General features: G+C 38.7%; 1 protein-coding gene across 1 annotated transcript; it reads right to left on the bottom strand.

The window, feature by feature from the left end:
* Positions 1-5675: 5675 nt before the first annotated feature.
* Positions 5676-6123, bottom strand: LOC123580787 (IgA inducing protein). The gene has a single exon (XM_045446066.1). The coding sequence runs from the start codon at positions 6000-6002 to the stop codon at positions 5841-5843; it is 162 nt and encodes a 53-aa protein (XP_045302022.1). The 5' UTR covers positions 6003-6123; the 3' UTR covers positions 5676-5840.
* Positions 6124-13693: the final 7570 nt, after the last annotated feature.

Below are 13693 nucleotides of genomic sequence, written 5' to 3'. Positions count from 1 at the left end.
CCTTGGAAATCCTCCAGAGTGACAATCTGGTCTCCAAGTCCTTGCTTCCCATTCCCCACCCTCTGCCCACCATGCAGCAGCCTGGTTCTCCAAGGATCCACTTTATGGAGAACTGGCTAGAAACCCTCAAACTCTTTCTCCTATTTCTGTAAGACTTTGCTATGACTGTATAACTCCATAGCCTGGAGCCTAAATTTATTTTAAACTCAGCTGAGCTCAGGAGCCCCATTTCCTCCTCAGGTTTAGAATCAAGAAGGAAGGCTCTCTTCTGCTTCTTCCCTGCAGAGTTTTTAGGGGGAGGGGGTATGACTGTCACCACAACCATACGAAAGATTGTGGGGTGGGGGGGAGAGGGCCAAGTAACAGAGAGTAGAAGAGTCAGGATTCAGTGAAATGTCACCAATGATATTGGTGCTCTATGGAAGCCATAATTCTCTAGATAGCTCCTACCCCTCAGCATTTAGAAACAGGGCACATCACTTCTCAGATGGCTAGTCTCCTCCCTTTCCTCAATTAGTAGATTCCAGGGAGAGTGAGTGCCCAGCTTATCAAGTGAAAAGCCATTCATATGCTTAGTGGCCAAGGGGCCCCCAAATTCATGCTGAATGGCTAGAGCCCCAACTAATGATGCTTTGGGAAGCTTTTGAGGGCAGAGAGGGCATTAAGCTATCTGTTGAGTTCACGGTTACTGTCTTTTCCCCAGAGCCTCATCTAGAGATGAAAGAGCTAGGGAGAGGAGATACTGAGGCCCATACAGAGGTGGGAGGCACAGGATGCTAAGGATGCTAAGTTGGCAATAGGCAGAGAAAATCATCTCCTATTCAGGGCGCCTAAGTCACCTGTGGGCCAGCCGTGAGATAAAACAGAGGGACAATACTTGCATTCAAGTTGGATGAGGAAGTTAGCCCCAGAGGCACGGCTGACTTTCAGAAATGGCCTGGATTTGCTGGAGTCCAGTCATTTAGCTAACATATGTTTACTGAGTGTCTGCCGTATGCCAGCCTCATCTGGACACTGGGGATGCCTCAGTGAGTCCTGCCCTCATGGCATTAGCCCATTGACAGAAACAGACAATAAAGACAATCTTGGACAATGATAGGCACTAGGAAGACAAGTGAAAGAGAGCAGTGAGGGAGAGTGATTGGAGGGGCCATTTCAGTTTGGGTTGTCAGAGGCGGCCTACTTGAAGCAAGAATGTACAAGCTGAGGCCTATTAGGAGAAGGGACAGCTGTGTGGAGATCTGGAGGGAAGTACATTCCAAGTGGAAGGAAGAGCAAAGCCAAAGACCTTTAGGTGGCAATCGGCTCCACACATTCAAGATGCAAGGAGATGACCCTATGGCTTAAGAGAAGTGAACAAGAGGTAAAAGGAAGGACAGAAAGCTGGACAGTTAGGCAGGGGCCAGCTCATAAGGGCCTCAACATCGTATTTACAAGTGGGCTGCTGTGTGGAGAATGGACTGCAGGGGGGAAAGAATGGCAGTAAGGAGACTGGCAAGGAGGCAGTTAGGTGAGAAAATGGGCGACCACGTAATTTGTCATCCAAACCAGGGACAACAGGTAGAGCCGGGACTGGCCATTGACAGAAATCTACCTGCAACTAGCAAGCTCCAGCCAGGACTGTCATAAAAGTTCAGCAGTTTTTAGCGGTTCTGTTCTGTCACGGAGCTTCCAGCTCTAGAAGAATCACTTTTCTGTTTGGTCCCAGGCTCCTGGGCTGCTGGCCCATGCCTGAACATTTGGGTTTTGCCTGGAGGCCGTGGGTTACAGTTGCAGCACATACATGGAGTACGCTCTTCTCCCTGTGCACCCTGGGCGACAACCAACAGTATACAGATGAAAGAACAAATAGAGATGTGGCCACCCCTTCTGGAGGTGGTGTTGAGAGGGTGGAAGCCAGAGAGGGATGGACAAGCTCTAAGTTGCAGAGCAGAGATTCTTAACTTGGCCTCAGGGGGTCTGTGAAGCAGGTGAAAGGATCACAAGCTTTCATCACATTCTCAAACCAAAGACTCCCAAAGACGTGAAGAACCTTTGCTTTAGAGAACCGTGGCTCTCACACTTCAACGTGCCATAGAATGACCTGGTAAGTTTGTTACAACAGAGATTGCTGGGCCCCAGAAGAGCAAAGCTAAGGTTCTGATTCAGTTCAGTGTGGAGTTGGGCCCAAGAATTTGCAATTCTAACAATTTCTAAGGGAATACTCACGCTTTTAGGTCCAGGGACCACACTTTAAGAATCACTACTTTAGAAGATACAAAACACATGAGGGCTTCCAGTTTAAATTATGAACTTTTCTTTTCAGACAAGAGTTCTAACAGATGCCACAGCCATCTAAACCACCCCAAGTCCCCAGGAATTTCATATTTTATTTTTGGAAGAGGCCCCTGGAGAGTGACAGACTCTGGACCTCCTCTTGGAGGTCAGGAAGCATCTGGAAAATAGCATTTTAGAGGATGCAGGAAAGTGCCTTTAGAGACCTAAAAGCCCAAACACTAACTCTGTGCTAGAAACTACAGGACTAGTTGATCCAATAAGTAGGGCAATTACTGGTGAATAGTGAGGTTTTGGGAATCTGGGCTGACCGGGGTCCTTTCCTAGAGACTGCCTCCTGATCCTTTCTGAGCCTATATCTGAAGCCAGATGGGCCGAGATAGGAGGTCTGCCTTAAGGAGGACAGGGTGTCTGCTGGGGGCTATAATCTGGGAAAAAGAAAGAAATCAACAACTCCACTAGACAGAATTCAAGGGCTTCATTCACAGAGCTCTTTGATCAAGCCATTGTGGTGAGGGTGGGAAAAGGCAGGAATAGTATTTAGGGCTGTGCTTAAACAAGAGCAGTGGAGAGAGGCCTAGAAAGGCTACTTGCCAGCTTTCCTCAGCCCTCCTCTGAGTAAGTCATTCCCCCATGAAAGGGGAGGGGGAAATGAAAATGTGGATTCATTCATGAATCAACCTTCAGAACAGGAAGTGTGGCTTTTGAGCTATACAGGGAACATAAGCTTTGCCATTCAGCTAAATACATCCTAAGGTGAGGCAAAGTCAGGGAGACTCTACAAGTTAGAAGAGGAGGCAGAACCTTATGGGGAAGACAATACACTAGAGTGAGACCAAGGATGTGCTTTGACATTAGCTCGCCAGGACTTGTGACTTATGACCTGACTATGTGACCCTGGGCATGTTACTTAATCTCTCTGTGCCTTAGTCTCCTCTTCCGTAAAATGGGGGTAATGATAGTGCCTATCTCTTGGGTTGTATTAGAATTAAATTTAAAAACCTACATAAAACACTTAGCTTGGAACCTTTCATATTCTGAGCATTCAGTGTTTAAACAAATAAATAAAAAGTAGTGGGTCTAGAAAAATGTAAGATGGTAGCAGTACAGACACACCCTTACTGTCACTGCCAGAGACCAAAAAAGTGGGGTAGGTTAGAGCTGCTGCCAATCTCCCCAGGAGAATGATACAGAAACTCCTGCTAGTTGGGGAAGGTGTAAAGGTGTGAACTAGGTATGCAAGGACAGTCAGGATTCCTAGGATGGTGGGGTTAACTGGGCAATCCCATTGGCTGTAAGTGGGGATATCCTGCCCTTTTAAACACTGCAACATTCACTGACTCTGTTTTGTGACATTTCCTCATTGCCAACCTAAGTGTCAAATGGCCTGATTTGAAAAAATCAAAAGAAATAAAATCAGTGTTGGTAGGGAACTGGAATGACATTACTGAAAACACTCTGGAGATTTGCAATATGAAGGTAGAATCCCCATTTTCAGGGGGGGAAAAAAAAAGGCTCCTCCTCCTCCAGTCCCAGAAGTGTGGGGGATGGTGCTGCAGTGAAAACGGTGGTGATGTGTGCTGGCCCTGAGGTTAGCTAGCAGTCAAACACTGAAAAAGAGATCTCTTCTTTCCTCTGATCCTGAATGAGCACGACCTCTTCCAAAACCCTGTACTCTAAATCAGAAAGTCCTGTCTGCTTAGAAAGAAACTCTTGCTGGAACTAGGAACAAGGGAGATTTCTAAAAACCACGCAAAAGAGCCAAAGTAAATGACACACCACATGGTCAAATAAAAGTTAACATCTATTAGAGGTGGGGCAGAGAAGAGATTGACAATTACATCACTTTAGAAAACAAAGTGCTACATAAAAATGACAAATAGTTCTGTTGAACATCCTGGGCACCTTTCTTGAGGGTCTCGAATGGTACTATAAGCTTTGTCCTGTAGTACAGACTATCCCAAGTCTGGGATGTTCCCCCTGTAGCCCTGCAGAACTTCACTACTTGCTCTTCAACATGACCACAGGGCATCTTTAACCATAGTCCCATCTGGAATCTTTAAAAGGGGAAGGCCACAGTGAGGAAGGGGCCTGGCTTCTGATTTTCAATCCTCTTATATTTACCACAAATCAAGGCTAGAGTTCCCACCTCAAGCTCCTACATAACTAGAGAGCTCAACTCTTGGACAGGGATCCAGGGGTTTGTCTGATTCCACCCAGAGCCCAGAAGGGAATCTGGTCTCCTGTTCGGTGTGTGACCCCTAAATCAAAGGCCCTGCAGAGCTTAGGGAAAACTTTTCTTTGCTCTGCGCCTCCTATGTCCAAACAGTGACACTCTCAGTTTTAAGTTTTCATACAACAAAGTTTCTGCATTATTTTGTATTGGATTGATGGTTGTCAGATGTAGAAAGGAGGGCCATTTTAGCAAGAAAAAAAAAAAAAAAAAAAACAAAAAAAAACCAGTAACAACAACAGCAAAACTTTCTTGGGATTCACCCAGGAAAGCCTGGAACTGTAATACTAGGATCTTGAGATATTATTATGGCCACACATTAGTCTTTAGAATGTAACCGCTGTCACATACATTTAAATACCACTGAAAATTTTTCCATGGTGTGAATAAAGTTCCTGCAACTGCTTGTTCCAAGCCTCCTTATATCCAGCCTGAAGGTAAGTGAAAGCATGAGCAAAGATAAAACGGGGAGAAAGCCAGAAATAAAACTTCCAACTCTACTTCCCAAAGGTTGGGTGAAATGTCATATACCTAAGGCTGCCACTCCATTTTTTTGGTCCAATAAGCTAATTTCCTATAAGACCCCATTAAAACTATTCTGAAGGATCACTCCTGCACATTTTCATTGGTAACTTCATTCTCTGCCTACCACTCCACTCACCAGAAAAGCAGTTTTGAAAGGATCTTATTTTAAAGCACAAACCTCTATTTTCTGCAGAGGATTCTCTTCATGTTTTGTTATGTACTCTTTTGTAGCTCTTCTACTAGCCTGAACCAATTTCAAATTTAAAATGACAGAAAACAAACAAAAAAAAACTTCCGTGGGAAAGGGGCATGATTTATGGGACAAGTTTTTTTTCTCCTTAGTTGTGATGGCTGGGTTAACCATCATGCTGTCAGAGAATTTTAAAAACTGACTCAAGAAAACAGGCAAGACATTCAAATAAAATCTTTAGAAATAAATAAATTTGTTTTAAAATAAAATAGAAAATAGAGTTTTCCAGTGTGAGAGAGAGCACACTTAATGCTTGAAGCCAATTAACGATCAGGCAAGTATACCTGTTACTAAGTACGAAAAACAGTTTCCATCTATCAAAGAAAAAAAAAATGCAAGAGCAACCAGGTCCCCCCAAAGACACTGAAACAAAAGACTGATCTGTTTATATAGTCACATGAAAAATAAACATCTTTATTTTTTTGCCTACTTTATTTCATTTTTTCAAATAAAATTTAAATCTGTACAAAGTATACTGTTACAGTATATATTTTGTAAGAATCAATGCCTAAAAGAATCACAATACTTCAATAAGCAGTACAGCAGACCTCGCTAGTTTCAGCTTTGATATTGAACAAACTCAAGCCGGCTGATGCACAACACATTTGCTTGGTTTCCACATGGTGAGTTCCCAGCACTGAGATGGGAGAACATGACAGCAAGTATGGTTATATTACAGCCCGACACACTGCGCTTCTTCATGTGATAATAACTGCACATATTTAATACAGAATGCTCAAATTTACTTTTTAAATTGCATTTGCTTACTTCTTAGTTGGCAAAATTCAGCATTCTTAATGGGGTCCCCAAACAGTGCAAATTAATGATATTCTACTGTATAATTGGCACATCTCCAATACGGATTAACTTGTAAACTCAAAGAATATCACAACTTTGTCCTAAATTTTAACTAATATACATCTGGTCCATTTAACCAAAGTCATTTTGGAAAGATATTAAAGAACAATTCTATTTTTGAAAGGATACTCTTTTGACCATTCTTTAGAGAAGTAAATTTTTAAATTGTCATTAAAATGTTTTACTATAAAAGTTTTACAAACTTGATTAGAAATTTCAAGATTATGATTCACAGCAGACAAATACAAACTTTATATTCCAACAATACCTCCTTTTAGACTTTCAAAACAGAGCACAACCATGTCAGCTGTGTTAACTAAAATTCTGAACAGTGTACTAAATTGATAAGTGGTGCTGGGTCTAGCAAGTGTAAATACACAGTATATTTAATGAAAAGAATTGTCTTCTTTATACTTTATTTGTTTTCCCATAAGGAAACATTAATGTTTACATTCTTTAATAAAGTTAATCTTACATCAGAATATAACTTAATACTGTCAGCAACAGGGACCACACACAGTAAATAAGAAGCACATTTAAAATAAGTCTGAATTCACATAGATTAACATTTGTTGGTTAATAAAATATCGACAGTATTACAATCTTACAATATTTACAGTAAGAAAAATCTAGAGTAATATATACCTTTCACAGCAGGATTCCTTTTTTATTTTTTAAAATTATTTCTTCCAGTTTGGGATTGTGTATACATGAAAAGCTCAAATAAAGCAACTCTGCAATATAATCTTAAAATAATGGCTACTGGGGGGAAATTCTATCACAACCATTGAAAATAATGGTGACTTTTCACGGAGTCTGTGGCATCTGAGAACCCAGTTAATTAACCAAAGTCTTGCCCCAACCAGCCTCAGTTACCCAGATTAAAGCTGCAGAACTCCGGCCTTCCCTGACTGCTGAAAACCCAACAGATTTTCTCAACATGCTATAAGAAAAGAGGGAAATAGGTTTCAATTCACACCTCATGGCTGGAAGCCTCCGGCTAGTGCATATTCCCCACTTTATGCTAAAAGGGCCCATTTCATCTCCAAAGCCTCACAAGAGTTTACGCTTCAACTACAGGGCACTTTGACATGGAGCTCACTCCTTCCTCAACTCTTGTGCATTAAGATAAGGCATGAACTTGGCCCATATAATACACACCAGCATCTTACTTGGGACCAGGGCAAAGAAACAGGCTAATGCAGTTTGCACTGAGGTCAACAGGGAAAATGGGAAGCGATGCACATTTCCAATTAGAATGGCAAGAAGAAGACCCACATCCCTAAACTGGAATTTGGCCAGGGCCTCAGAGTTAGCACCCCCTCTCTGAGTACCACAAGCAATTAGGATGTGTGCTCTAGGCCTCCTCCAAGAGAGAGTGTCTACAGTAAGTAACACCATGTGGGACATTAGTTCAGTGATGACTCCCAAGAAAACAGATACAATTCTTGAATCTGGGGCTGTCCACAGCACCTGAGGTCACTCATCTGAGCTGTGACCTGTCCCAACCCTGCTTGCTTTAAGAGATCTGATGGGCACAGAGCACTCAGGGATATGGCTGCTGGCTACTTTGGACTCTAGATCTCACAGGTAATCAACAGGTATCTGGGATTGAATTAGCAAACTGTACCATAGCTCCTTAAACAGACACTGTCAGGTTTGAAATCATGTCAAGCATGAATCTTCACTGTCAGGTCAGAAATCAAAGTGGGAATCTTCCCACATCAGCCAAGGTTATTTTGTCAAAACCTTAGAGGAGTTGGACAGTTTTTCATGTTCCAAGTGATTAGTTTACTTATTTCAGTTAAGCTGGATTGGCAAACCAGACTGATCTATTTAGTTAGCTTTGTTTTGTTTTGTTTTGTTTTTCTTTTTGATTCTTATGTATGTGTTAACCCAAAGCTGTTGTATTTGGGCTAAATACACTGACAGAGAAAATTCACACAACAAAAGTTTTCAGCAAACTTCTGTGGTATTTTCTTTTTGGAAGTCAATGCAAGATCTAAAGGTATTTCTACCCAACAAAGTCTGTTTAAGTGTTTAATGTTATTTCCTTTTTGGTCCTATACAGAATGCTATGGTTTCTATATAGGTCTGAATGCTGCTCCATGTAGATTCCTTCTGTATATCTAAAAATATATACTTTTCAGTAGTTCAATACATGGTTAATCTTCCCACAGAGGAAGATTTTTGTAATCACAAGTTGCAAAGTAGAAAAAAATCTCCTTTCTAAGAAAGGAAATATACTTTCCTATTGTACACTTTTGAAGAAGCCCAAAGGCATGCACCAAAAATCATTATGAAAACTAATACATGCATTAAAATGGTGTAGAGTTAAAGTGCTGTTTCTCAATTTTTTAATTTGGAGAAGACATTTTGTCAGTTGTTGACTCAAAGATCTCCCCCCCACCCCGCCCACCCCATTCCATGGCATCAAGAGAGAAAAGTAAAAAGTATGCATAAATCTTTAAACTGTTCTTTACATAGGGGAAAGGACAGATACAACAACTATCCTATTTATAAACTGGATTCCCAGTTTTAAATAAAATCAATATTTACTGGTAAAAATTGTCCAAGCTAACACATCCAAACAGTAAATAATGTGCTACTAGTAAATAATGTTCTACATAGAGAATAATTTACTTTGGTTTTATGTACCTTCTCAAAAATAATACTGGTGTCCCATACATCACCAAACTGATGTGTTCCAGCAAAGTTGTAAGGCAAATCTTTTTTTCCTAGTGACATCTTTTTTCCCAACAGACAAAACTAAAATCTTTTGGTGAGGAAGAGGTTAAGATAATAGCTAACCCCTTGGCATCCTGAGCATTGTGGTTTATCGAACTCTACCCTGCGAGAAGCTGTTAGGCACCCTGACCCCTGCCTTGAACCAGGAATGGCTCCCACGTCTAGAGATGCCCTAACTCCTTATAAATAGCTCTCAGAACATTGCTTTTTCCTTCTGTCTGGATGTTATAGTGTCTAGCAAAGCTGGTTGCAATGTCACATTTTGCTAGTAGGGGCCACCATCTAACAATAATTCCAATCTGAAATGTTTTAAGCTAATAGTTCTTTATTTTATCAATTAATTGCATTACAATTTTCTCTATAGAGTTTTCTTAGAGCAGAGATCCTTAACTTGGGTTTCAGAAGATGTGTGATGCCCCTGAGGTTGTATGTAAAATTATCTATGTATGTGCATTTTTTTAATCTGGGGAGAGGGCCCATCACTTTCATCAGATTATCAAAGGTATCTGTGATCTCAAAAAGGGGTTACAGGGACTTAGAGGGATACCCGTAATTCATTTTATACTAGGACTGGGAAATGGGGGCAGAAAACTAAAAATGGCCTCAAAAAAAAGGGGCCAAATTGCTGATCTTTTCCCTTTATTCACATTTGGGAAATAAGTGCTTCAACCTAGGAAAAATAATTAATTAAGCTGATTAAACTCCATTAAAAATAATCAAAGCCATTTTCTAAAATATTTTCATTTTCCATATATGGTAAGTTTAGTCTCCAAGAAAAGGTTTGGAGATTGAATTTTTCTCTTTTCCCTAAGGAAATTCATAAACATAATGCTGATAATCTACATTTAAAGATCTGACAACCTAAAACTTAAGACAACTCTAATACTACAAACCCTTAATTTACAATTTTGAGTAAAGGATTATCTAGAGTCAAATACACATTTGTCAACTTTCATCCCCCCAAATTGGTCCACAGTTAGACAACTACCGGGCACAATTCCACTAGATAAACCTAAAATCTAAACAAAATGGAAGTTTAATTTCTATCCCAGTTGAAAACAAAAGCACAAGGTTCTACAGTAAAGTCCAGCCACAAACATTCACACTATGTCATAGAGGACTTTCTCATTTCAATACATCACTGAATTACCAACAGAATTTGCAAACATGAGATCCAGAAAGACTACCAAAACATGCTGAGAAGAGCATGTCAAGAATTAAACCACCACCCTCTGCCCCCCCTACCCCCATCCAGAAACACACTCAGGCATTCCAAAAATAAACCAGATCTAAAGAGAGGCCTCTTGCTTGTTAGTTTTAAGTATGAAATGCCTAAAAGGCTATGGGAAAGGGAATATAAAATGAAAAAAATTAAATAACTTACAAAAATTAATTTTAGCCAAAACACATTTCTGTTCTATTGACAAAACTATCAACTTTTTTTTTTTTTTTTTGCAATTTTAAACACTGTGTTTCACAACCTCACTAAGACAAAAAATAAGTTCACAGGTACACATCTTGTTCTCCTATTCTTTCTAGAGCACATCTTGAGGTTATAAGAATGCTTCTAGTTAAAATAAAGACTCTTATCCCTTGCCACCCTCCCCCCCCTCAAAAAGTGAGTGAACCTTGAATTCCAAAAAGGAATACTCATTTAATGTAATTATTTCAATACCAGTTATATCACATAGACCATGATGAAACTCTATGAGCATTATGGAAAACTACATGAAAGAGGGAGCTGCCACTTGCCACCCACTTCACTTCCAGCTTTTTAAGCCAATACCCAGCTAGACTCAGATCCCATTGACTTCAGTAAAAACAAATCAACACTCCAAAACCAGGCCATCTCAGGCTAGAAGCTGGATCTCAAAGACATCGTTTCATATATATATATATATATTTTTTTTTTCTATCCTAAGCTTTCATTTTGTCTATTCAAATAGTTTAATAAAGCTCACATTTACAAAGGATTACATTGGCAAATAAAGGCCCATATTAAAAATTTTATCAAAACAAATTTTTGTTCTACATAGCTAACACTAAGAAATATTTTCTTGGACTTATAAAGCATATTTAATTGCATATAAGTTTTGCTTTGGGTGGGATATTGAAAACAATTCTGTAAGAAATTAGAAAAGACTAGAAACAAAAGTGAAAGTGACTAGTCTTAACTTTCAAAAAATCAAGTGCAAAGATAAATAGTGCAAATAATGAAAACTAGAAATTTTATAGGCAACTTTACATCTTTCCTGCTTTTGCACTTTTATATATTGACAACTTTATAAACCCTAACAACTGTATGCAGCATGGAAATGGGCTATCATTTATCTCTATTGACTAGACTCAAGGAATCCTTTCAAAGGCAGTCATTTAAATCACTGGTTCTTCACTAGGTTTGGGAATTCACTTTTTAAAAAACAATTCCTAAGGGAGGGGCTATTTAACAAGGCTCTGCATGGACTTGAACAAGTTATAGAATGTAAGTGTATTATAATTTAAAATCTGTATGATGCGAAAAGCATACTAAGTGCTAACTCTAAAAAATAAATTATAATAAAAAGAATTCTGCTATTATTAGTGAACTTGATATTTGGGGAAAAAAAGTTACTTTTCCAGATACAAAATCAGAACCTCTTTTTTCAGCTATCTTTAAAGAAATTTTACCACTAATGCATACAGATTTGGGTAAAATGAAATAAATAATCTGTCAGAATCACTGAGAATAAGTCCATATTAAACTAAAAAAGATTCGAAATATACTTGAATTATGCAATTTAAAAACAAAATATTATAACAATTCTTTATCTTAATAATTAAAAATGTTCCTGGGATACTGGGAAGAGAAATCTAAACACTATCAATTCACCCTACAAAGAACATAAGAACTTCTAAGATACACTAAATTATATTATTAACATCTGCCACCACTGAACACTTGGGAATTCTACGATTTTAAAGTAACAGGAAAAGTGGGAAAACAAACAGAAATTAGAGTTTGGGAGGGTATGTCACCTAATTTCAGCAATATAATATTATTGAGGGTCTCATAGGCCCACAGTGTTAAATGGTGGGACTGCAAGTATAAAAAAATTTGAAAAATACCTAAAATTATAGTTTAGTGTTTTTACCTGGCTTATTCTCTTCTTGTAAGAAATTAATGTGGACCAAAGGCTCAAGGTTATCTAAAAACAAACACAATATAGATCTTTGTGAACTGGAAAATCTAATGCTTTGATCTAAGGACAATTTTGAGAAGTAAAGCTAAACTACACTGTAACATGAGCCCAGGAAAATAGTCTGTATAATAAACTTTCTGACAGTTTAAAATGATAACTGAAACAGTTTAAAATTTTCTTAATCTTCTTTCCCTCAAAATAGTAAGTCCCTAGTACCAACATGCTTTGACCACAAAAGCTGTCATTCCACAATTGTGCTACTTAATTTGTCCAGAAAAGCAAACATCTTACACCTGAAAATAGATTTGTATAATGCATCATCATCCTAACAACTAGCTACAGACCAATAGCTTTCTCATAACCAACAAGGGACCCATTTTCTCTGGCTTTACTGAAACTTCATTAGTGAATATCAACTTCATTGTCCTTAGCAAACAACTCTCATTTAAGACTCCATCTTAGAAACTTTACTTACCTCTAGTAACAATTTCTCCCACTTTACCTCCAAACCATTCGCTTATATAACTCACACTCCCATTCATGAACACATTAAATAGTTCTTCCCTTTCTGCTCTCAAATTTCCAAACCAGTAAATCTCAGCCTCCAGTAACTTACCTAAAATACACATACTTCTTACTCTCTTCAATTCACAAATTTCTTAACAATTTCGATGCCCTTCAAACTGCCAACTTAAGACTATAGGGAAAATAGCACTCAGAAAAACTGCACAATTATCTTATCATACAGAAATCTTTCTGGGATCAGTTAGCTATGTTCTAAGGCAGGAGCCAGCAATTTCTTTACTTCCCTCCTAAAAGGGTAAGCGTGAGTGTCACTGGCAGGACTATGGCAAGGAGAAGAATAAAGGAGAGAGAAACAAGGAAAAAGGAGGATGGAAGGGAAAAAAAAGCCAAATGTACATGGTAGGGAGGTAGGTCAAATGCCACCAACAACGACCTACACTGGAAATTGCCAATCCACTCCAGCTAAATGGGAGTCTGACCTAATCCCAACATGTATCTAATAACTCATTAGCTGATGCCCATCACTAGTTAAGCTAGTCCAGGTGAATACATAAGTCACCTGTCCTGTAAGTTTGCTACTTCACAATAAGGACAGCTTAAGTCCTCCAAGGATCCTTCTGTTTTAATCTAGTTTAGACTAAAACACATGTTAAGAAGAGTATTTCCATGATTCTCAAAATTCCAGAATATAAAGGTTTGGTCCTTGAACTTGGAGGCTCTTGAATTATTAAAGTATTCCCTAAATAAAGAAAATTAAACTCTTAGCTTAAATTTTTCCATGAAATGCTACCAAATTTTAAATAATAAGCAGATTCCTAATCATCACCAAAACAAAGTATGCTTTCATGAAAATTCAAAACTCTTCCAATTCCAAAATGAATGAAATATTCTGGGTCTGTAATTAACTTTATTTTACATAGAGGATCACCACCATGTTTCTACCTATCGAACAAGACAATTTTCCACAAAAGCAAAGCACATCAGGGGAAAAGAAAGAAAACAAATACCAAACATAATATGGGGACAAAATAAAAATACATGAGTAACTATGAAATTTTTATAAGAAAAAATGTTTCTAACAAATGACCTCTGCCATACTCA

This window comes from Leopardus geoffroyi, chromosome A1 (assembly GCF_018350155.1).
Source record: "Leopardus geoffroyi isolate Oge1 chromosome A1, O.geoffroyi_Oge1_pat1.0, whole genome shotgun sequence".
Classification (NCBI taxonomy): Eukaryota; Metazoa; Chordata; class Mammalia; order Carnivora; family Felidae; genus Leopardus; species Leopardus geoffroyi.
The sequence above is the reverse complement of the archived record's forward strand: the minus strand, read 5'-3'. Positions and strand labels throughout refer to the sequence as shown.